General features: G+C 38.8%; 2 protein-coding genes across 4 annotated transcripts in view; both read left to right on the forward strand.

Moving 5' to 3' along the window:
• The window catches only part of LOC127674116 (zinc finger protein 54-like), a 34,546-nt gene extending 33,979 nt beyond the window's left edge, over positions 1-567 (forward strand). Inside the window, exons 9-10 of one of the 2 annotated variants that reach the window (XM_052169984.1) lie at positions 1-86; positions 478-567. In XM_052169984.1, the coding sequence (XP_052025944.1) occupies positions 1-53 (53 nt within the window). In that variant the 3' untranslated portion in view covers positions 54-86; positions 478-567. The other variant, XM_052169983.1, reaches the window with a different exon arrangement.
• Positions 478-26,102, forward strand: LOC127674120 (zinc finger protein 54-like). 2 transcript variants are annotated; one of them, XM_052169991.1, is made up of 6 exons: positions 478-567; positions 661-819; positions 958-1,030; positions 4,963-5,054; positions 20,646-20,772; positions 22,838-26,102. In XM_052169991.1, the coding sequence occupies exons 4-6, from the start codon at positions 5,025-5,027 to the stop codon at positions 24,592-24,594; spliced, it is 1,914 nt and encodes a 637-aa protein (XP_052025951.1). In that variant the 5' UTR covers positions 478-567; positions 661-819; positions 958-1,030; positions 4,963-5,024; the 3' UTR covers positions 24,595-26,102. The 2 variants fall into 2 exon arrangements, with proteins under 2 accessions (XP_052025951.1, XP_052025952.1); XM_052169992.1 differs by lacking the exon at positions 958-1,030.

Raw genomic sequence — 26,102 nt, forward strand, 5'->3', positions numbered from 1 at the left:
TTCACAGCCACTGGTGTGACCAAGAAGGAGGGCCAGTGTCAGGACCGAGCTAGGAAGGTTTTGTACCGAGACTGGATGCTGAACAGGTACAACACTGTGGTTTATGTGGTGAGAATAGTTTGCTTCTAGCCTCCCTTGCTCCTCCTTGGGGTTCTTGGAGAGTTATTCTGCAAGCATGAATCCCTTAGGAGGTATAAGGCTTCCATCATTTTTAGTCCATGATAAATAAGGGCCTCACTAGTGTATAATATTCTCATCCCAATAATTTTATTTCATTTCTACCCACCAGTTTTCACTGAGGTATGTTTAGAAGTGAGGATCAACTTATGCTAACTAAAAGTACTTTCTAAACATTTTCAATATTCTGGAACTGCATGAGAATTGGGGGGCCATTGTACAATCCTCTCTTCATCTACTGATAACAGTACTATGTTACAAATCCAGGTGCTTTTTGAAGAATCTCGTTCTCCTGTGCAGGGCTCAGTGATCTCCCACATCTGCTCACCTGTGGAGCAGGACAAGTGCCTTAGAACAAAGAGAGGCAGGGGACGGTAGCTAAGGATCCAGGTATGGTGGAGGACTTGTGACGGGACGGCAAGGGGCTGAAGTGGATGCAGAAGTGGGACATAATATCCATTTTGCTACATTCTGTTTCACTAGAAAAAATTCTGGAGACTTCCACTGACAAAAGTCTCCTCAGGATTATCCTGTTGTAGAGCTGAGGAGACTGTCCAGAGAAGAACTGATCCTAGGAGGCAATAACAGTTTACTGCCTGCATGTGAGGCACGCTGTCCTTCTCCATGAACTTCACTGAGCAGGTCTGCATCCATCCGCATTAAATGGTTTTCACTTCAGCCGTTTTCATGTATTATAAAATGACAAAAAGTAAGACCTCTAGGTGTAATGTTTAATAATTTTGCATTTTTTCTTATTCTAACACCTTCTATACTTTTTAGTGTCACTTTCACCGTTCCTGAAAATAATGCCAACCGAGTTTTGATAAGAAACAGGAACTACATTTGTGGACAGGTAAACACAGTCTAGCCTGTCTTCCCAGGGATATCTCCTATTGTCTGTTGTCATGACAATTCCCAGTGGTTTCCATTGCTGTAATTGTAATACACTGTGAGATCACCTCTACGTGTGATCCTCTTCATATTTTCCAGCTCTGTGCTGTTCCTTGGTAATTTCAGGATTACTTTCTATAAAACATGCAAATAAGATCTTAATAGGAATTACTTGGCATTTCCTTTTAGGTTGTCTTTTTATGTTGAGAAGTACATGTTCAATGTGCCTATTTTCACATGTTTTATGTAATCTGTTATAGATGTCTGTGGTCTGGGTTTTATGACCTGCACCATGTTGGTCAAGAATTTTCTATCTAATGGACCATTATACCATTTGTTAGTACTCTCATTTTGCATTTTAATACTTTTGTCTTAAGTTTTTTGTCACTGATATAATTAATTATTACCATCAGTCTTTATTGAACTCCATATTCATGGCATTTACAAAAGATTCCTTCTTTCTCAGTATTTGTTATCTGTTGACATGAAATGAACTTTTGGTAGAAAACATATTTTTAATCTTAGCTTTCATTTTGTGGGTTTTTTTGGTTGTTATCTTTTTTTTTCTGAAATGCTATTAATATCTTTGACTTAGAGATTATTATCCATTTATATTTCATTAAATTACTGAAACAATTGTGTTTGGTATTATTTAGAAACTTCAAAGTGGACACTGACTATGCAAAATTAGAACCTGTATATAGCAGATTTGCACTGTCTTATGACCTAAAATGTAGATACAAAATTTTTTATGCACATATTGAACATTTCTTCTGCTCTTGAGCATGGTCTATTCAATTTATTTGCATATTTATTGATTATATTATTGTTTTCTTTCTTTATAATTTTTGATAAGTTTTATGTTTCTATCCATTGTACTGTAGAAAGCTAATACATTTATCTACTGGATAGTTTGTCTCTTCAAGCTTTATAATTATCAGTATTTCCCTGAATGTTTTAATTATACACAGTACTATTTGTCAGTTCCTGCTCTTGTATCAAGTGTTGCCCCCTTGTATTACTCTGTAGGATTCACTGTGTCAAGTTATACATGAACTTAGACCCATGTTCATGTTTTTATATGGGGATAGATACTTTTCACAGTACCACTGTTTGAAGAGACTGTCTAGTCTGAAATATATGTTTATGATATTTTGGTGATATTCACCTGGTTATTGCTACTGGACAGGTTTTGGATTTGCTGCACTTTTGCATTGGTCATTTGGAATCACACTGAAATTTCTCAAGCATTTTGCAATTTTCCATTTAGATGTTTATGTCTTATGTATATGAGTATTTTGCTTGCTAGCATATCCATTCTAGACCTGGGATTATGGGCAGTTGGGAACCACATATGGATTCTAGTTATGGAATTTGGATTTCTGCAAGAACAGTAGAAAGTGGAAGTACTGAGCCATCTCTCTATCCCCATATTAAGTGTTATTTATGTGAGTAGGATTAATAGAAAATGGTGAAAGCCTTCTAATCATTTTTATGTGGTATTTACATATTTTTCAATTTAAACATACACTTATAATTTTCTTTAAATATTGTATGTTTGTATGAATTCTTGAGCATAAAAATACACCCTACTCAATCTATATGTTTTCAGGGGTGAACACTTGGTATTGGATGTTCTATTCTCTGGGAAAGGCTATTTCTCCAACTAATTCTCCACTGAATTCCTTAGCATTTGACCAGCATTGAGGCTGAGTGATCTTTCTCCATTCCATGTTAGCATGTTTCTTGGTGTTGTCCTTGTTCTGCTCATGTTTAGACAATAGTGTTTGTAGGATTTCAAGCATGTTGCTTTTCTGACATTTCTAGGAGACAAAATCTCAGAGCAAACATCCTGTTCCTCTGGCCCTTAGAATATCTTCCTTCCTTCCAAACTTCATCTCCCCCTAAGCCCTCTTTCTCAGTGATCCCTGAGTTTTAGATGTAGGACTTGTGTTGCTTGTGTGTCAGTTGAGACTGAGCATCAGAGCTCTGCATTTTGACCGATTGTAGTTTTCTGTATACTATCCATGTATTTCAAAAAGCACTTTCCTTGATGAGGGGTTAGGAGTACATTTATATATGGGAAATAGGATAAATATGTAGAATGCTATTTGGGATTATGGTAGTTTAGTAAATTATTGGTTGTAGGTTCTCCTCCAAGATGCATGACTTCATAAGCCCAGGAAATACTGTCTAGGTTTGCAATACCAGGCATGATTTCCTTCTTGTTGAGGTCTTAAGGCCAATTAGAAGCTGTTGGTTGCCACCAAGGTATGTGTACCACTCTTGCAGCCTTAGGTTATGGTACAGTGCAGATCATTGTGGTTCATAGCTGTCATAGTTGGGTATGACTGTTTCTTGGTTCTCTCCTTTGTAAACTTGCATGTTGCCTTCTGGTACCATGAGAGCTAGTGCCCAGGGAAGATGCCTTACATTCAGATCCACCTTGACTCTCATGTTTTGCGTCCAGAGTACAGGGCATCATCAACAAAAGGAACTCACCTTTTACCTCTGGGATGGAACCAAGGGCAACATCAGTAGCCTATAATGTTTTGGAAATCTCTTGGACAGCTGAGACCAACAATTTGAACGTATTCTTCTCATGCCTGGTGTTGGTAGTTTTGTTAAAAAAAATCTTTAGTTCTTGTGTATAACATTATCAGCCCAGACAGGAAGTTTTCATTTATACTCTAAGTGGATATGTCTATACAGACTGATATGTCTTGTAGGCATTTTTTTCATAATTGGATAATAATATGACTCCTTATTGCTTTTTCAGACAACCGTAATTTATTTTACCATCCCTTTTTTGGGCTGGGGAATTATATCTCTCCCTTCTTTGTAATTAAATCCCTGCCCTTGTTTTTCCATTTCCCTATTCAAATCATTTGTTCCCTATTATCACCTATCTATTACCCCCCATATACCACCATGGTCTGTTTTTACTTTTCTGGTTACTGCAATTACTCCATGTTGTGAACTTATATCTGAAGGTTTGGAGCTAGGAACTTTAATTGAGGGTGAGCATTCAATATCTGTCTTTCTGGTTTTGGGTTACCTCACTCAGTGTGATCTTTTCTTGGTCAACCCATTTCCCTCCAAAACTCACTCACGCTTTGAATTTTCATAACAGCTGAATAGTATTCCATAGTATATATGTACTACATTTTGACTGTCCATTTGTCAGTTGAAGGTCATTTAGGTTGTTTAGAATTGTAGCTATTGTGAGCTATGTGGGTGTAGCATGTATCTATGGAGTAGGATGTTGAGTCTTTTGAGCATATGCCAAAGAATGGAAGAACCGTGCCATGTGTTAGATGTATTTAACTTGAGGATTTGCTTATTTAAGGATTCTCCGTACTGATATCCATAGTGGTTACATTTTTTTCTTCATGTGTTTTTATTCCCAATGCTTCTATTGTTTATGCTTTTGTTGGTTGGGTTATTGGTAGTATTCTTTGTTCTCTGTGATAATTAGAGCTTGACTATTGATGACTTCCCAGTTCTCCTGTATTTCTCTTCTTCACAGGCAATGTATTATTTTCTATGTCTTCATGGAAAATATTTCTATTTTTTCATGTGTAAATTTTGCCTCTAATTTATTATGTACTGTGCTGCTTTAGGGAAGTGAATTGTCTTGATTTGTGACTATCTTGAAGTACACTTATCTCTGCATCAATTTAAGAAAACTATTTTTTGGATGCAACAGTATGGTTCTCAGTGATCTTTCCCTCCAGCCTTCAAATATTGTTCTTTATTCTGCTGGCTTTGGGGTCACTGACAGGACATCTGGTAGTATTCTTGTGCTTGGATCTTTCAATGTGGTTTGACATTGTTTTTAGTAGATTTCAGTATTGATTCTTGCTTTTCTTTTTTTGACCCCGTATATGAAAGGACCACCAGCTGGGTATCCATTATTCCTGAAAGAGAAATTTAAAGAAGAGACACAGAAAGAAATGGCTGATTCTTCAGTAAACATGTCCCAGGTCAGTGGTTATGTCCACTTTTTTTCTAGAAATGTTATATTTTCAAGCATTACAAACCTTTAATTTTCTGCTTCTGATAATTTGTTTTTAACTTTATTGTAAAACACATTAGAATCAAACACTGAAAATAACCAGACCCAGTCTTCACAAGTAAATGAAATTTTATATGGTTATATTCGTCATTGGGAATAAAAAAACCTCTAGAGACTCTCATTTGATTTGATAGTTTCAGTGTTCAATATATTTTGATGGATTTATCTACCACCAACCCCCAAAAAAACCTGTGACAGAAGTAGAACTAAAAAAGCAGTTACCTTAATATTTTTTCATAACTGTATTTCATTACTTGCACTCAGTTCTACCTCAACGCCTCATATTTAACTTTCCATGTCTTTCTTCTCCAAGTTCTACTGTACTCATATGTGCATTGTTTTCAATAACATATATATGTATATATATATGCATATGTTATTAGTCAGATTCTGCATATGAGGGAAAATGTATCTAATATTACACATTTTAAGCCCAGCCATTTTTTGCAAATTATTATTACATTTTCCTCAGTAGCTTAATTGTATTCCATTTTCCACTAACTTATTCATTTATTCCTTTTGGATCCCAATTGCTGCCTCCCCCTCCTGTTTCACTGTCACATCCTCCCTCTCCCAATGCCCCCTCCCTTTCTCTTCTGAGAGTGTGGCAGGCCCCCTGGGTTTCCCCCACCTAGATACATGAAGACTCTGCGGGGCTAGGTGCATCCTTTCCCACAAAGGCCAGACAAGGCAGCCAAGTTAGGGGAATGGGATCCACAGGCAGGCAACAGATTTATAAACTGGCCCTGTGCCAGTTGTTGGGGGACCTGCATCCAAATGCTGGTAGGGTGGGTAGGGTGCTGGTGGGGTAGATCCAGCCCCTGTATGCTCTTTGGTTGGTGTTCAGTCTCTGAGAGCCACCAAGGGTCCAAGTTAGTTGACACTGTTGGTCTTCCCATGTAATTCCTATCCTCTCCAGGTCCCTCCGAACTTTTCCTAACTCTTCTATAAAACCCCGAGCTTCATCCAATGTTTAGCTGTGAGTCTCTGCTTCTGTTTCAGTCAGCTGTTAGGTGGAACCTCTCAGAGCACAGCCATGTCTCCTGTATGCAACAGAACTGTCTTAGGGTTTCTATTCCTGCAAAAAACATCATGACAAGGAAGAAATTTGTGGAGGAAAGGGTTTATTCAGCTTACATTTCCACACAGCTGTTCATCACCAAAGGAAGTCAGGACTAGAACTCAAGCAGATCAGGAAGCAGGAGCTGATGCAGAGGCCATGGAGAGATGTTTCTTACTGGCTTGCTTCCCCTGGCTTGCTCAGCTTGCTCTCTTATAGAATCCAAGAATACCAGCCCAGGGATGGTACCACCTACAAGGGGCCTCCCACCTTGGTCACTAATTGAGAAAATGCCTTACAGCTGGATCTCATGGCATTTTCTCAGCTGAAGCTCCATTCTCCATGACAACTCCACCTTGTGTCAAGTTGACACACAAACCAGCCAGTACAATAGCAAAGTATCATTAATAGAGTCAGGGATTGGTGCTTACCCATTGGATGGGTCTCAAGTTGGGTCAGTAATTGGTTGGCCATTCCCTCAGTCTCTGCTTCATCTTTGTCTCTGTATTTCTTGTAGACAAGACAAATTTTGGGTCAAAAGTTTTGAGGGTGGGTTGGTGTCCTTATCCTTCCTCTGGGAGTCCTTGCTGGCTAAAGGAGGTGGCCTCTTCAGGTTCCATATGGTCACAGCTCAGTGTCTTAGCTAAGGTCACCTGCATTGACTCCTGGGAGCCTCCCCCATCCCAGTATCTGATTCGTTCCAGAAATACTTCCACCCCTCCAGCCAGCTCAAGATTTACATTCATACTCCTGGCCTTTTATCCCGTATCTCCCACACCTGAGCCTGAAACCTCAAATTTTCCTCTCTACCCTCTCTCCCAACCAGTTCCCTCCCTCTACTTCTCCCCTGTGTCTATTTTATTCCCCCTTCAAAGTGAAATCAAGCATCCTTGCTTGGACGTTTCTTCTTGTTTAGTTTCTCCATATCCTTTCCAGCATAGGTGGTTACTTGAGTTTTTGATCTTATTCATTCTGGTGGGTGTAAAATATAATCCCAGGGTCATTTTCATTAGTATTTCCTTTATGACTAAGGATGTTGAACATTTCTTTAAGTGATTCTTGGCCAGTTGAGATTCCTCTGTTGAGAATCGTCTGTTTAGCTCTGTACCTATTTTTAGGGTTTTATTTATTTATTTATTTATTTATTTATTTATTTATTTATTTATTTAATTTGGTGTTTTTTACAAGACAGGGTTTCTCTGTATAGCCCTGGCTTTCCTGGAACTCACTCTGTAGACCAGGCTGGCCTCGAACTCAGAAATCTGCCTGCCTCTGCCTCCCAGAGTGCTGGGATTCCAGGCGTGCACCACCACCACCCAGCTGTACCCATTTTTAAATAGGGTATTCTGGTTGTTGTTTTGTGTTTGAGTTGTACATACATTTTGTATATTAGCTTTCTGTCAGGTGTAGGAGTGGTAAAGATCCTTTCCCAGTCTGTAGGCTGACTTTTTCCCCTGTTGATAGTGTTTTTTGCCTTTTCAGTTTTATGAAGCTTTTTAATTCATGAGGTCCCTTTATTAATTTGTTGATGGTAGTTACTGAATCATTGGTTTAGGAAATTATCATCTGTAACAATGAATTCAAGGCTATTTCCCACTTTCTCTTCTATTAGATTTAGTGTATCTAGTTTTATGTTGAGGTCTTTGGTCCACTTGGACTTGAGTTTTTTGCATTGTGATAAACATGGATCTATTTGCATTCTTCTACATATAGACATCCAGTTAAAGCAGTTGTCTTATTGCATCTAGAAAATGCTTTCTCTCTTCCATTGTGTGGTCAAAAATCAAGTGTCCATAAGTACAGTGTTGGTTTATTTCTGGGCCTTTGATTTGATTCCATTGACCATCCTGTTTGTTTCTATACCAATACCAAGTAGTTTTTATTGCTATTGGTCTGTAGTCTAGCTTAAAATCAGGAGTGGTTATTCCTACAAAAGTTTCTTTTCTTTCTTTCTTTCTTTCTTTCTTTCTTTCTTTCTTTCTTTCTTTCTTTTTTTTTTTTTTTTTTTTTTTTTTTTTGCTATACTGGGTTTTTTGTTTTTTCATATGAATCTGAGAAGTGTTCTTTCAACATCTGTCAAAAAATCCTGTTGGAATTTTGATGGGAATTGTATTGAATCTGTAGATTGCTGTTAGTAAGATGGCCATTTTTACTATTTTAATCCTACCAATCCATGACCAAGGGAGATATTTGTATCCTCTGATACCCTCTGGAATTTCTTGCTTCAGGGACCTGAAGTTCTTATATAGTTACTTAGTTATAGTTACACCAAAGTGATTGTATATTATTTCTGCTTGTTGTGAAGGGTGTTGTTTCTCTGGTTTCTTTCTCAACCCATTTATTTTTTGAATAAAGGAGGGCTATTGATTTCTTGGAGTTAATTTTGTATCCAGACACTTTCTTCAAGGTGTTTATCAGCTGTAGGAGCTCTTCCATATAGTTTTTTGAGTTACTTATGTATGACCTATCTTATTGTGTGTGACTAGGGATACTTTGACTTCTGCCTTTTCAATTTCTATCCCTTTGATCTCCTTTAGTTGTCTTATTGCTCTAGCTACACCTCCAAGTACTAACTATATTGAAGAGATAGAGAGAGAGTGGATAGCCTTGCCTTGACCCTGGCTTTAGTGGAATTGATTTAATTTCTCTCCATTTAATTTGAATTTGGCTATTGGCTTGCTGTATATTGTCTTTATTGTATCCATGCATGTGCCTTATATCCCTGATCTGTCCAATAATTTTAACATGAAGTGTGTTGGATTATGTCAAAGGCATTTTCTGCATCTAATGACATGACCATGTATTTCTTTTCTTTCAATTTAATTATATGGTCAGTTATATTGATGTATTTTCATATAATAAACAGCCCCTGAATCTCTCAGATGAAGTCTACTTGATCATGGTAGATGCTGTTTTTGATGTTTTCTTGGTTTGCAACTATTTGTGTAGGAAATGTGAAAAATCCTTTATCCATGGTTCACATCTTAGAAGACATCAGAGTAGATCCTGGAGTGAGACCTTAGATATGTAAGGAATGTGACAGATCTTTTCATGAGAGGTCAACTCTTAGTAAACATCAGAAAAGTCACAGTGGGGAGACAGTTTACAAATGTAGAGAATGTGACAAATCTTTTACCCCAGTGATCATATCTTAGAAGTCACTATCATAGTCAATATCAAAGTTCATATTGGTAACAGACCTCATATATGTAAAGAATGTGCCAGATCTTTTGCTACATGCCAAACTCTTAGAACACATCAGAAAAAAATTCAGAACTTTAAAGAAACCTTACAAGAGTATGGAATATGAGAAATCCTTTACCCAGGACTCATATCTTAGAACACATCAGAGAGTTCATACTGGAGAGAGACCTTACAGTTGTAAGGAATGTGATAAATATTTGACTAGGTGCTCTCACCTTAGAGTACATCAGAAGCTTCATACTGGAGAGAAACATGCCATTCTAAATAATGTAACATAGCATTTATTCAGTATACTATTCCTTATAAATCTCATGATATTCATAGTAAAAACATAAGAATAAGAAACATGGGAAAGCCTTTAATGAACTTTTAAATCTCAGAAAGTTAAAACAATGTTTTACAAATTGAACTGTGTGAAAAGCTTCTCTCTCTCTTTGTGTATGTGTATCTGTGTGTGTGTTTGTGTATGTGTGGGGGCACTTTTCTGCTTATATCACTGTGTACTACATGCATGCCTGGTGCCTGTGGAGGCTAGAAGGGTGCATCACATCCTTTGATGCTATGCTTAAAGGGAGTTGTGAACTGCTCTGTGTGTTGGGAGGTGAATGCCAATACTCTCCGTAAGAGCAGCCAGTGGTTTAAACCACTAGGCCATCTATCTAGCTCTTGGGAAAAGCTGTAATAAAAATATTCATCTTGTTCAACATCCAAAACTTCATAATTCTAGGCAAGGTGGGACAACCATTACTTCTAGCACTAGGGAGGCAAAGGCAAGATCTCTGTGAGATCTGGTCTACACAGCAAGTTCTAGGATACTCTGAATGAACTATGTATACCATATCTCAAAAAATAATAATGACAAAATGTAATTAAATATGTTTTAAAGTCTTCTAATTATGTTATAAATCACAAAGTTTATACTTCTGAGAATCCATACAAAGGCATGTCATATATAATCTCCAAGTCTTGCTTGCCATTGTAAATTATACCCACCAAGTGCATTAAATTCAATAAAGCCTTTACCTAGTGCTGAAATTGCTGACATAAAAGAAATTCACCATGAGAGAAAACACATAAAAGTACTCTAATAAAGTATCACTTCTCATTCATCTTCAAGATTATTGCAGTAGAGTCAAACCTTACAAATAGAAGATAAGTGTGACGAGATAGATAAGAAGTGCATGTGACGTCACAGGCATGCTCACACAGAGCTTAAAATTCCCCAAGTGTTCTGGGCTTCCTGGTGTAACCTTTTGTACCCATCCTCTGGAGGCAGAAACAAGTGGATCCCCGAGTTCTAGGTGAGCATGGTCTACACTGCAAATTCTAAGACAGCCAGGACTACACAGAAAAACCCCATCTAAGAAAAACCAAAGTGGTTAAAAAAACAAGGAAGAAATCTCTGAAGGTATGAAGAAATTCATTTGCACTACTGAAGAAAAACTGGGAAGCATTAACCCATACTGTAAATTAAAACCATATAGCTGACATTAGTACCCAGTCCCCCCTTGGGGTAAACAAGACTCTCGAGTGCCCTCTGCTAACTACGATGAAATGGTAATCAGCTCTATCTTACACAGTTCCTCTTTCTTAGCACTCTCTGCACAGTTATGGGTCTCTTCATTACCCACCTCCTACTAGAAGAGGAGGCTTCTCTTAACATACTGGAGAGTAATGCAAACTGGTCATTATAAACCTGAATATTTAGATGGCAGATTAATAATGTATTTATTAAGATAACATCAATAAGTTGTGCCCTTGCATTTATACTCCTAAGACTTGGGTTTTGGCCATGGCATGAATTCATCTCTGTAGCAGAGGCTTCAAATTCAGTCAAGAGAGAGCTTAGTTCTGCTCTTAAGCAGTCATGCCAGTATAGCACCAGTGCACACTTGTTGCCCAGTAACTTGATATTGTAGGATATAGTGTTAAAGATTGTACTCTCGGTATCTCCAACCCAAAGTGTTAGGTTTCTTCAGCAACTCCATGTACTGATGATCACCAGCAAGAGGACTAGCAGTGGCCCTTTTTGTTTGGAGTACCTCTAGAGACTCCCTGACTAGTAACCCTATGTAGATAATCAGTACCTGGTAGAGAGTTTCATTCACTACTCCTGTTGTCTGGAAGGAGCATCATTTACCCATGTGGGATACCTCTGTCAAAAAGGCTTATGCATGACATTTTCTTTAACTGGTAAAATAGTTGAATTTCATAAAACTTCATATATCCTTTTGGTTACTCCAGCCACTTTCCTCCTTTCTTCCGGCCCCATCCCCCATTTCACATTTAACACATGTTACTTTATGCCCAGTTCTTTCAGATCTCATTTGATACTATCCTGTCATTATAAATGTTTTTAGTTCTCTTGCACAATGACAGGGGCCCATGTAGCTTCCTCGTAGACGTCTCCTTTGGGCTCACCGCTCAGCAGCAACCCTTTCTCCTCCCCACTACTCCACTGCATACTCGAACCATTCTTTCCCAGTATTTGCCCTCTCTAATTTCACCTCATCCATAATCTACTACCCATCCTTTTGTCCTGAATCTCCCTCTAAATTGGTCCATTTCTAGCTTCCTAGCATCTACATGCATCTTCCTTCAACAAACAAAACAAACATTGAAAGTAAGATGCACATATGAGAGGAAATGTGTGCTGTTTGACTGTTGGGGATTAGTTGAGAGAAGACACCATATTTTCCAGTTGCCTACATTTACATCCAGATTTCATACTTTCATGTTTACTTACAACTGAATAATATACTATGTTCTATAGATACGGATCATATTTTCATTTGCCCGTGTGTCAGCTGATGGAGAACTGAGGTGATTGCAGGCCTAGACATTGTGAATAAAGCAAGAAGAATGTGATCAACAAGTGATCATTGGTAAAATAGAAATGCCTTGGATTTCTATGCCCAATATAGGTTACTGTGTATCAGAGTTCTCTAAGATTTAACCTTTTCGTGTTGAAGGATAATGTGTAGAAAAATCGGGTGTCAGAGGAAAGGGAAAGTAACTGATGCCTTAAAGACTGGGGGGTGAATGGGGCATGAACTGTTCTTCCTACAGTGACTCCCAATGTTCAGAAATAGAAAACTTAATAGCTTCAGGAAGTCCCAGAAACTGGCAAGATTTGCTAGAGCCTTTCCGCCTCAAGCATACATTGGCTAGGGCTGCTGACAGGGCCAGACAAGGGGAGCTTGACAGAAGAAGCTCAGTCCATCCATGAAGCAGACACCAGTCAAGCTGCCTGGACTGCAGAACACAGGCAGGCTCCTGGGAAAAGTATGACGTGGCTTGATAGACTACTTCTCAACTCAGGTGAGCGCATAGAACTGCAGGGAGCCCCAGGTTCCCGTCTTTATGATCCATGACGCTCACAGGTGACAACTGTCATTGAATCCTTTCTTCTTCTGTTGGAAGCACCTCACCCACATTCTTGTCACTCACCCCAATAAAACTCACTAGTCCACTGAGCTTTACAAATGACCCCGGGGTTAAGAACACTGCGTGTTCCTTTGAAGACTCACTTTGTTTTCCCAGCATCCTCAAATTGGCCATTTAAATTCTAATCTCAACTCCAGGGCTTGCAATACCCTTTTCTGGCCCGCGTGAGGATGAGGGACACATATCATACACAGACAACACAACTAAAAAAGAAGCCACACTGGCTTATCATTGCTTTATCATTGTTTCCTTATCTGTGATAAGTAGATGATTGCCCTTATTTCCACAGGAATAATATCACACAGCAGTGCTATAATTAGGTCACATAGACATTTTCTTTCTTTCTTTTATTTATTCATTTATTTCAATAGGAGCATCTAGACTGACTTCAAAAGCTGATTCTCTAGTTTTTAATATCATAGCAATGTTTGACCTTTCTCCACATTTATGGCAACATTAGTTATAATTTATATTCATGATATTGTAGCTAGGGTAGCATGGAAGTTAAGGAACCCTAATCTTTATTTTCTCGAGTGGTACATAACTCTTGTTTGTTCAGTTTGGTTTTCGGGTAGATTTGTCGTTGTGTGTTCATTTGTTTTGCTTTGCTTTACACTCTTATTTTGAGTTTACTATATAATTAGAATATTTCTCCTCTCTCTTTCTTCCTGCCAAATCTTCCCAAATACCCTCCTGTTCTCTTTCAAATTCATGACCACTTGCTAAAATTGTTATTGCATATACATGTGTCTGTAGTGGACTTGTAGTAGAATCATTGCATCTATGGTAAACATCAGAATGAATAGTTGTTTTCTAGCAGTACTTAAATCCTCAATGGTGCTTCTGGTATCATAAAAGCTATTCCTCAGGAGGAGTTTACTTTATTTTGAGACAGGAACTCTTAGTGTATTGCCACCTGTCTAGACTTTCTATGGTGTCCAGATGGGCTTTGAACTCACATTTCCCCTTGCTTCTGTCTCCAGAGAGCTTAGTTTGAAGGATTGCATGATCTTGCTCAAATAAACATAACGTTTTGTTATTATGTCTTTGTTTGTAGAAGCGGGGTATTACTGTGTAGCCTTGGCTGACCTGAACACCTCAGTACACTAGGGTGACCTTGAACTCACAGAGATATGCCTGACTTTGCCTCCTGAGTGCAAGGATTAAAGCTGTGTGCCACCACTAATCATCTTGTAAAGTCCTGACTGTTACCCAAGGTAAAGGCAAAGCCTGCTTGATAAAAATGAGTTAAAAAAAGGAGCTTGTGTCTACTAATATTAAAGACTTCTGTTACCCTAAGTTGGAAGATTAATTGAAATACATGAAGTTGCATGTGCATATAAACATTAAATGTAAACAACATGAAATAAATAATATGAACAAGACTTCAAGTAGGAATGTGACTTAAGCAATTATAAAATGCAACCCTGAAAACAACTCCATGACCTGATTGACAGGAATGTATTGTAAGTTCTAAGAATGAACAGCACAGCCACATTTAATACTTAAAAAAAAAAAGAAAGACTTTCTGACTCTGTTACCTGACATTAAAGCAGATAATGGGCCCAACATGGTGGCACATGCCTTTAATCCTAACATTCCAGAGGCAAAGTAGGCCATCTCAGTGATTTCAAGCCTAGCATGTCTCAAAATCTGACAGAGAGAGAGAGAGAGAGAGAGAGAGAGAGAGAGAGAGAGAGAGATCCCACCAGATATTGGTACAACCAAACAAAATATTACACACTAATGTAGTCATTAAAAAAATATTCCAGGGGCGGGAGGGATGACTCTTCAGTTAAGAGCACTGACTGTTCTTCCGGAGGTCCTTGAGTTCAGTTCCCAGCAACCATATGGTGGCTCACAACCACCTGTAATGGGATCCAGTGCCTCCCATGGGGTCTCTAGAGACACCAACAGTATACTTACATGCATAAAATATATAAATCTTAAAAAAAATAGTATTTGAGCTGGGCATAATAGCACATTCCTCAAATACATGTTTCCACAGTAAAACTCTGTCTTGAATGAATGAATGAATGGCCCTCTCAAATTTCTATTATTAGCTATTTAACACTGACTGACGTGCATATGTGTATAGCATGTATATAGAAGGTGTGTGCATGTGTGCTTTTGCGTGGGCTCATCTAATACTGCTCATCTTCACCTCCTGATTTTCCACTATCCTGGTCCACAATTACAAGTCACTCAACTGTGTTCATATGTATTCATATTTTTGTGATCCATTGAAATGAACCAGAGCCGTTTGTGAGTCTGTGGACTTGGAGCTCAGTCCTGAACCTGATGTGCTCAGCGGAGGACAACAACTAAAGGCAGCGATTCTTCTCCTGGAATCTCTCCACAGTCAGCATCTGAGAGGTAAAGTGAGCCGTTCCCTTTCCTAGACTGACTGCGGTCTTCTGTGAGGCCAGTGCAGGTAAAGACAGTTGCTGCTGGTTACTGATTACAGTTGTATGGAGTCTAGAGAATGGTGTGTGCCCTTCCCCTCTTTCCCTTCCTTATTTCCTTCTTCCTTGTTATTTCCATAGCTAGAGATGGATGGGCTAGTTGACTTTTTAAGACCTTACTTATTTTCTGCATCTGAGACAGCCAAGAGTTTCAGCATTTACCACTCCATTAGAGATGAAAGAAAGAAGGAAGGAAGGAAGGAAGGAAGGAAGGAAGGAAGGAAGGAAGGAAGGAAGGAAGGAAGGAAGGAAGGAAGGAAAAAGTTGTGGTTTTTCTCACTTTTTGCATGAGCCACAGAAGAGTAACTGATTTCACAGTTAACTGAGAAGACCACCATCTAGTGGTGACAGCAGTACAGCGGGATGAATTCAGCCCTGGGGCTGTTAGCTGTGGGCCAATCTCTGACTAGTTGAGACTGCCCCCCTTCCCAGCTTCTCCTGTTTGTGTTTTGGGGATGAGACTCTGGCACCTGATTTTAGCCTTTTGTTGTTTGGTATGCAGTATGCGACTGAGAGGCTGATAGTCAGATAAAGGTCTGAGATTGCCTATCTGACATCTGAGGATTCAGAACTCACAATAGGGATAATTGTCAGATATTGGGATGCAACATCCTACCAGATCCACTCTGGTCTAGGCTGGGAGCAAGCACATGGCTGTGCAGAGCAAGCACATGGCAACCTGACTGCTGAACTTCTGTTGAAGGAAGACTAAGTGGGGGGATCAGTCTTCCTGTGGCATATTGGCCTACTTTAGAGGAAGGGTGTAGTGTAAGTGGGGTTAGTGGAATGAAGCCAGGGAATCTGGGAAGCAATGTGTCTTTTTCATAGGAGCTGGGACTAAAGAGTCAAGCCAGAAGTGTCAAGAACCTGATTCTGTATTGAGCTGTGCGGGGTAGTGGGGCGGGGTGCTGGGAAGCTGCACCTTGAGCAGTCAGATGGTGGAGACCTGACTGCAGAGAATGAGTGGAGGTGGAGGAGTGGGGGGACCACAGGACTGAAAACTTCCCTAAGCCGCAGGTGCCCAGTGGGACATCCTGGGAGACTCAACAGTCAGCAACCATATAGGTGGGAATAGCTGCCCAGGGTCCATGGAGCCTCCAAGGTCAGAGGAACTGCAGGGCTGGGGAAGGAACAGGCAGGAGATAAGGAGAGAGTGATCACTTTCTCTATTGCTCATAAAGATGAAAACTCTCAAAATTTTGCTGTGGATGTCTTACCCTCATCAATAAATTTTCAGTAATATTATCTGGAATAATACTATTTTAAAAATTAATCTTATGGCTGACAGATATGCTTATAAGAATAATGGAGTAGAATATTTGAATTTATCTGTTGATATTTGCAACATGGTCTCTTTGCTATGGTGTGAAGGACACAGCTTGAAATTTACAGTCATCCATTCTAACTTCCATTCCCTATTCAAAAGAGTGGTATATGTACCTAGGGACTTGGATTCCCCTAGAGCTTTTTCATAGGAGCCATGAAAGGAACTCCTGAAAATTTAATTGAATCTGAAAATATTACTTGTTGTGAGTTCTACATGTATGGATGTAAATGTTTACTTTTAAAAGTAAACTGTCTATTCACCATTAATTTTCCATCTGAAATGTATGCAGTCTGTGATGTAAATACAATGTTGTAAGAAGTGTGCAACTCTGCTTTTATCTAAGCACTCAGGAAGCAAAGGCAGTGGATCTCAATGAGTTGCAGGCTAGACTGGTTTATATAGTGTTCCAGGACATCTAGAGGTACAGTGAGACCCTGTCTCAAAAATCAAGAAAAAAAGTAACTACAAGAAAAAGAAAGAGGGGGATGGAAGGAAGGAAAGAAAACAGAAAAGAAAGAAAAGGAGGGGAAAGGGGGGAAAAGAAATGTGTCTTCTTGTACTGAGTTCTGAATGTTGTAAATTAGAGCCTGGAATCACAGTATGCTGTTTAAGAACATTATAAACCAGTTTGTGGTGGTGGCACACACCTTTAATCCCAGTATTCAGGAAACAGAGGCAGGTAGATCTTGGAGTTCTCTGCCAGCCTGGTCTACAGAGTTTAAGGACAGCCAGGCTAACACAGAGAAACCTATTTTGGAGAAAAAAAGAAAGTAAGTGAGACAGGAACAAAATTAAAAGGTATTATAGAATAGGATAATATTAAAAAGGATCTTGTGAATAATGATAACTCAACTATATCAGAAAAGCATCTGCAATCTTCTCGTCTTCTTGGTTCAAGAAAAGCATTCTGCTCATGGGCCCATGGCCAACCTGTTACTAAAAGTCACCACGTAGACCAGGCTAGACTGGAATCCATAGATTTCCACCCACATCTATCTCTTCAGTGCTCACATTAAAATTGTGCATCAGCAAGAATTGTGATGCAACACAGCTGTTGTGTTTTATTTTGTTGACAGTCAGTGGTGCGACTGTGGTTTGGTAGAAAATAGCATTTTCAGCCCAAGGAAGTTTCATCTACACATCACATGTGTATGTTCACAGGCTGATCTGTATGACAGACATATGTTATGGTAGGATAATAACCATAATTCCTTTTGAGATTTTAGACATTTTTACTGTTATGTTACTCTCTTGCTGTGTTTATATCTTGCCCTTCTCTATAAATAAACCTCTCATACTTTTCCCATTTCCCTTTAAGATCATTTGTTCCCTGTCTTCGCCTGTCTATTACTCCTCCACATCCCACCAGTCTGGTTTTACTTTTGTGGTTACTGCAGTTACTCCAGGCTGTGAACTCACATCCAAAGATTTGGAGGGAGGAGCTTCCTAAGAGATGAACATGCAGTGTCTGTCTGTCTGTCTGGGTCACTCCACTCAGTGTGATCTGTTCTAAGTCCATCTATTTACCTACAAATGTTGTGACTTCAATTTTCTTTACACCTCAATAATATTTTTTAGTGTATATATACATTTTTATTTCTCAGTTGGAGGACATTTATAATCTTTCCATGTGGTACCTATTATCAATATAGTAACAATATACAATGTTGAGCACATATCTGTGGAGTGATGTTGAGTCCTTTGAGTTTATACCAAGGATTAGAAGAGCTGGGTTACATGCTAGTTTTGTTTAACCTGTGGATTTGTTCATTAAGTTGACAATTCTTTATATTGGTTTCTAGATTTGCTACATTTTTTGTTTGTAGTGTTTTTATTCCCTATGATTATTTTTAAATGTTGTTGCTTGTTGGAATATTTGTAGTATTCTTTCTTTACCATAAAAAAGAGTAGCTTGAATCGTTGAGCTTGGACAATTACTTCCCTGTTTTCCTGTATTCATCTATTCGTCATATGAAATGTATTATTTCCCATGTTCTCCTAAATAATTTCACAAATTCTCCTGTGTATGTTTTGCCTCTAATTTATTATGTGCTATGCTGCTTTAGTAAAATGAATTGTGTTAATTCATGACTGTCTCCAAGTACACTTCTGTCTCCCTCAATTTTGAGAGAATATTTTTCTAAGTGCAACAGTATGGTTGCTGGCAATTTTCTCTCCAAGTTTTAAATGTTTTTCCATACTCTCCGTGCTTTGGGGTCACTGACCACACCCAGGTAGTATTCTGTTGCTTGGGCCTTTTTATGTGATCTCACATTTTTTTTAAAACAACATTCAGTATTAATTTTACTTTTCATGTTTGACCCCTAGATATTAAAGGTCCACTAGCCGACTCTTCATTCTTCTTCAAAGAGAAAATCAAAGAAGAGAAACAGCAAGAAATGGCTGATTCTCCAGTAAACATGTCCCAGGTCAGCGGTCAAGTCCAGTCTATTTCTAAAAGTGTTGTAGTTGGATACATTACACGCCTTTAATTTTCTATTCCTGATAAAATTTTAAATTTTATTTTGAAATTGTTGTAAGCAGAGAAACAAAATCACAGACTTCAATTCAGCAGATCAAGAGACCAAACAACATAATGCATTTTTATGCAGTTATAATATTCATTAGGAACACAAGCGCTGTAGCCTCAGATGTGATTTTATGTTTTCACTATCAAATATATGCTTATGTACTAATCCAGACCCCAAAAACCTGTGACAGAAATAGAACAAAGGAAAGCAATTAGCTTAATATCCTTTCTCATAACCAGTGGTCATTATTACCTTCATGGCAGGCATATGTGGCTTAATTGTGCCATGAAACTGATGTTCTTGAGTGTAGGCCGAGATTATATCTACTTGCATTTATTTCTCTTTGGTGTTTAATATCACGTTGGTGGAGAGGTGTCTACGTTTTTGTTGGCACCTCATATCTGTTTATCTCGGGAGTACCACACACTTGTTTAAGAAGCTCAGTGGTAACCTTCCATAGTAGAGAGATGCGTATTTTTATTTTTTTCCTTTTTTTTTTTTGTTTTTATCCCATGCAGCATCTCACTGAGCAGAACACTTGGGCTTGGCCTCATTGTGTAGAATTATGTGGCACGCATCCATTAAAAATGCCTTAGCATTTACTGATAGATGTGCATAAGCAGTTAGTTACATTTGAGGCAAAAAGATACTCTCAACGTAGCTTTGCTCTAGTCATTTTCTACTTAAATGACAGCTATTCAACCCTATCCTGCAGCTATAGAGTTCTGAAATTGTTATTTGTCTAAGATGGCTCTTGTACATGCTCAGGAAAAGCTTGTATTACGTTAAATGTGGGTGGCTAAGGCAGTTTTTTCTATCTACTTGTAAGTGGTCCCAATAGCCATATATATATATAATTTTTATCTGTAACAATTAAAATTATCAATATGCAGTGTTATTACAAACCTGCTACTGTGGAAAAAAACATAATTCTTTGCCTAAAAAGGACTCATGAATTCTGCCTCCCATACCTACCCCTTTGCTATTTAATAGTGTGGTGTTAAATATTATAGTTTAAAAATCATACCTGCGCTTGTTAGAGTAGATTATGTAAGGCCCAAGTACAGAGAAGATTGACCCAGTGTATATATTTTAAGATGATCTCAAGCAGAGCATTTAAAAGCACATATCCTCATCAGGAACTGTACTGAGACAGGAACGCGATGATCTTGTGGCACATGAACTCACTTCTTAACAAGTAGATAAGCACGTCCATATTTTAATCTGTATCTTGTTTTATGGATACTGCTTGTAAAACTATTGTGTCATCTTTTCACAGAGTTTGACCATTCCTTACAGAATGTGACTATATTGGAAACCATATTTTGATGATTTTAATTTTTTTAAAATTTTTTTGATGGTGTCAGATAACAATGGTCTTCACTCGTCTGCCTTCTTCCTCTGTATATCCAGGAAAGTATTCTACCCTGAAGCACATAGTCAAAGTGTAACTTTTTTTTTCCAGCATCTGTTGACATTTCGAGATGTGGCTGTGGACTTCTCCCAGGAGGAGTGGGAGTGCCTGGACTCTGCTCAGAGGACTCTGTACATTGATGTGATGGTGGAGAATTACAACAACCTGGTGTCTGTGGGTAAGAGCATTTTTCTTCTGTAGTTCCTAACTCTTCCTTTGTAAGTATATAGCTTGTAAACTCTCTATTAAACTGTTATGGGGGGAAAAAAGAAGTCTAAGTAATAAAAAAGAAATTTTCCAGGAGGTTCCCTTGTTCAGGCAGGCAGAAGATAACCAGAGGGCACCACTATTATGAGCAACTATATGCCGGAGAAAGTGGACACAAAGAGAAGCATAGAGTTTGTGCATCATGAAGAAGACCTAGAAATGGAGATCTGATTGCAGCAAGGAACAGCCTGATGTGAGAGGCCTGTGCTGCCACCTGAGGCCATGGTGATATCCAGGCCATACTGCCATCACCAAAGGCCTTATCTTGGTTTGTGGCCCCACTGGCACTATGGGGGCTGTATAAATGCCTACAGCCCAAGTTGTCATTATAGGCCATATGGATTTTTGTGGTCTTGGTTGCTGCCTGAGGCCATGTTGATGTTCTAGGGACTTCCTAAGCTGGCCCTGCCTTTCACCAGTCACCACATGGTGGTGCAACCTAGACTTAGACTTGGGAGAGTTTGCCCTGCTCCTCACCTAGGCAACAGAGGAGAACTGGCCTATATGGTATGTGTATGCAGAAGAGCTGGAGGGCCAACCACCTCATTTACCACCTAGGAAAAATGCCACAGCTTTGATTTAGCTCATCCCATTATCTATCCAATTTATGAACTTCTGGAGCATGTAGTGGGGCTAGTTCTGTTGAACCAAAGCCGCAGGATTTCAGTAACTCATGGCAACAGCAGGATATCCCAGAGAAGCCTCCACAAGGGGCTTGATGGTGTAGTAGAAGCCAGAGGCCTGGAACCAGACCTATGACTCATTGCCACAAACATTTGCAAATAAAACTGTTTGGCTAGAAGGGTGTGCAGTGTGTCACTCCCCAGCTTCCAACGCTGCTATGATGAATATGTACATGCACATGCACAGCAGGACTGGTGCACCTCAACTGTTCCCGGTGTGAGGGGAGGCTGCAACTGATACGAGAGCAGATTGTTGGTCAGGGTGATGGCCAGATTTTTTTTCTTAATTTTAACCTTTATTTTTTTATTGTCATTTGAGGGGTAGGTTACAAAGGTACAAGGCCGATTGGGAAGGTCCTGAAAACAAGTGGACCTGGGGTGCATAATGTGAATTTCACAGAGAATCAGGAAAAAAAAAATAACTTTTAAGAAAAAAAACTTTTTCATAGTATTTACTTTTTTTTTTATTTATCATTTTAGAGGTTCCACGCACTTGATTTTTGATTTTGTTTTTGTTTTTGTTTTTTGGATTTGGTTTTTTCGAGACAGGGTTTCTCTGCCTGCCTCTGCCTCCCAGAGTGCTGGGATTGCAGGCGTGCGCCACCACTGCCTGGCGCACTTGATTTTTATTTGAAGATGCAACAGAAATTTAGTAGCACATACTGTTTCCACCCATATCTTAAAGTTCCATAGCCATGATTGCAATCAACATTGTTTTACTTGTAAGAAAAACTCAAGCTGTGCAAACTGAAAATTCTCCCAGCGTATGCTCGCGATTCTAACAGGAATAGTAACTGGGAATTATTTCCTAGATTCTTCTACTTTGATCACTTCTCATGTACTGAGCACAGCACTGTCTCACACATCTGCATTGTTTCCCAAAATTCTAGCATTGGTTGTAGGTTTCCTCACAGAAAACATGGATTATTGTTTGCAGAGTAGGCCTGGTCACCTACCTGGATCAAATGAGGTACAGTGTGAGCCTGAGATTTTTTTACTTTTTATGAATTTCAGAGAATGCCAAGTTAGACATTTTCAGTAAAAATGAGATATATTAGAAATCACTGACCATGAAAGAACCCTTTCTTTGAAACTGTATAGGTTCTCACAAAAAATAGCTTGTCGGGTAAGGATCCATACAGTTACAGTGAATGAAAAGTGTCAACTACTGGGAGATCTGTTCTAAATAGTTGCAGATTGAATTATCTTAAAAGATAACTTACAGAGATAGTCATTTATCACACGTGTAATCTGGGAACAAGACCTATTAATCTGCGTTGTACTCATTTTCAGAGAATTATTCTGCACGTGATACTGTCCGTCAACGTGTGAAGAGGAAAAAGAAGTCTCGTCAGGGTAATGAGCTTGGAGAAATGCTTCACGAACCCTCCAACTGTGCACTTAGGAATAGAAGGGACAGTACAGAAACCTCTAATAACAATAGGTGCTGTAAGGACAAGGGTGCCTCTGCTGACTCATCGAACCCGGGTACACTTAAAAGCACTGACACTGGAGAAGACCACTGTGCATCGAAAGACTTTGCGAAATCTTCCGGTTTGTGTTCCAACATTGCTCAAGATCAGAGAACAAACAATGCAAACAAAGAACAGAGACAAGAAAAATATGACCATTTCAGCTCTACGCACAGTCTCGTGCAGCGAATAATCTACATTAGAGAAAAACGATACCAGTGTGGGCAATGCAGGAAATCCTTCAGTACCTCTGCAAATCTCACTATACATCAGAGAATTCATACTGGTGAGAAACCCTATAAGTGCAACTTCTGTGACAAATCCTTTGCCCAGTGTACAACTCTTAAAACACACCAACGCCTTCATACCGGAGAGAGACCTTACAAATGCAAAGAATGTGGAAAATCATTTCCTCAGTTGTCAGGACTTAAAAGTCATCAGAAAATGCATACTGGAGAAAAGCCTTACAAATGTAAGGAGTGTGACAAATATTTTGCCCACTGTTCCAGTTTTAGGAGACATGAGAAAACCCATAGAGCTGATGAACATACTGGTTCAGATTGTGGTAAAGACTCGCATCAGCTTTTGCACTTTAAAAGCCATCAGAGTCTCCAAACTGGAGAGAATTCTTACAAATGCAGTCAGTGTGATAGATCCTTTACGCACTATGAATTATTTAGAATTCATCAGAAAACTCATTCTTCAGAAATAGATTATGAATGTGAAGAATGTGGTAAGTCCTTTATTGAATTATCACAGCTTAGAAGGCATTACAAAATTCATCCTGGTGCAAAACCTTATAAATGTAAAGAATGTGGCAAATCCTTTACCCAGTACTCAAATCTTCAAAGCCATCAGACAATTCATACTGGAGAGAGACCTTACAAATGTAAGGAATGTGAAAAAACCTTTCTTCATAACTCGCTTCTTAGAAGACATCAGAGTGTTCATACTGGAGAGAAACCTTATAGATGTAAGGAATGTGACAAATCTTTCACTAGAAACTCAATTCTTAAACAACATCAGAAAATTCATACTAAAGAACAGCCTTACAAATGTGTAGAGTGTGACAAGTCCTTTACCCAACTCACATATCTAAGAACACATGAGAGAGTTCATACTGGAGAGAAACCTTACAGTTGTACCATATGTGACAAATCCTTTACTACGGGTACAACTCTTAGAATACATCAGAGAGTTCATACTGGAGAAAGACCATACAAATGTACGGAATGTGACAAATCTTTTCGTGAAGGCACAACTCTTAGAGCACATAAGAAAATTCATACCGGAGAGAAACCTTACAATTGTACCATATGTAACAAATCTTTTATCAGGTACTCACATCTTCAAAGACATCAGAGAGTTCATACGAGAGAGAAACCTTACAGATGTAAGGAATGTGACAAATCTTTTACTGAGTGCTTTCTTCTTAAAAAGCATCAGAGAATTCATACTAGAGAGAAACCTTACAAATGCAAAGACTGTGACATATCCTTTATGTGTATTTCAAATCTTAGAAGACATCAGAAAACTCATACTGGAGAAAAACATGCTGTTGTAAATAATGTGGCATAACATTTATTTGGTGTTCCCTGCGTACAAATCACAAGGGGATAAGTAGTAGACTCACAAAGATAACAAGTTTGTGAAATCCTGAAATGAATATTCAAATCTTTAAAAAATATAACAAAGTTTATATTAAAATAAGATTCTGTAAATGTAACTGTGGGGAAAGCTTTTTTTTCCTTTTTCTATGTGCATGAATGCCTGGCCTGCAAGAATGTCTGTTGCACTACATGTATGCCTGGAGCAGGTAGAAGCCAGAAGAGAGAATCAGATTCCTTGAAGTTGGCAGTAAAGACAGTGTGTGTAGTTATTTGCATGTTGCAATTGAACACCAGATCTCAAGAGCAACCAGAACTCTTAATCACTGAGCCTTCTTTCTCATGCTGGGGAAAAGCTATAACAAAAACATTTATCTGATTAACATCAAGTGTTCATAATAATGGGGCAAAATGGTGCATGCCTTTAATCCCAGTGCTCAGAACCCAGAGACAAGAAGATTACTCTGAGTTTCAGGCCATCCTTGTCTACATAGTGAGTTCCAAGACTGCCATGGCTACATAGATTCTGTCTTAACAACAACAAGAAAATCATAAAAAGCACAACATGTAGCAATAAAGCAATATGGCATCCAATTGTGCTGTACCTCACAGATCTCATCCCTGTGAGAAACTATGTGAAGGTATACAATGTATTATCCTCATGGTTTAATGGTCATTGGACATTACACAAACACACATCACAAATACATTTAATTTCATAAATCCTTTAAAAATAGTGCTGAAATTTCAAAGATTTCATTCACCTTCAGAATCATCATAGTAGAGTCTGTCCTAACAAATACAAAAAAAGGACACAAAGAGTAAAAATTAGGCTGTGCATCACATTAGGCTGGTGTGTTCACATACATCTTAGAAATCCTCAAAGGCATGCGGAGAAAGAGGAACACTCCTCACTGCTGGTGGGGCTGTAAAATGGTATAACCATTGTGGAAATCAGTTTGGAGGTTCCTCAGAAAACTGGACATGACACTTCCAGAGGACCCTGCTATACCTCTCCTGGGCATATACCGAAAGGATTCCCCGGCATGCAATAAAGACAAATGCTCCATTATGTTCATAGCAGCCTTATTTACAATAGCCAGAAGCTGGAAAGAACCCAGATGCCCCTCAAAGGAGGAATGGATTCAGAAAATGTGGTATATTTAAACAATGGAATACTACTCAGCAATTAGAAACAATGAATTCACAAAATTTTTAGGCAAATGGTTTGATCTGGAAAATATCATGCTAAGTGAGGTAACCCAATCACAAAAGAATACACATGGAATGCAATCTCTGATAAGTGGATATTAATTAGCCCAGAAGCCCTGAATACCCAAGGCACAAATTGCATAACAAATGACTCCCATGAAGAAGTATGGAGAGGGTCCTGATCCTGGAAAGGATTGATATAGCATGGAAAGGGAATATAAGGACAGAAAAAGGAGGGAGGTGATTGGAGAAGGGATGGAGAGAAGA

This window comes from Apodemus sylvaticus, chromosome 23, assembly GCF_947179515.1.
Source record: "Apodemus sylvaticus chromosome 23, mApoSyl1.1, whole genome shotgun sequence".
Lineage (NCBI taxonomy): Eukaryota > Metazoa > Chordata > Mammalia > Rodentia > Muridae > Apodemus > Apodemus sylvaticus.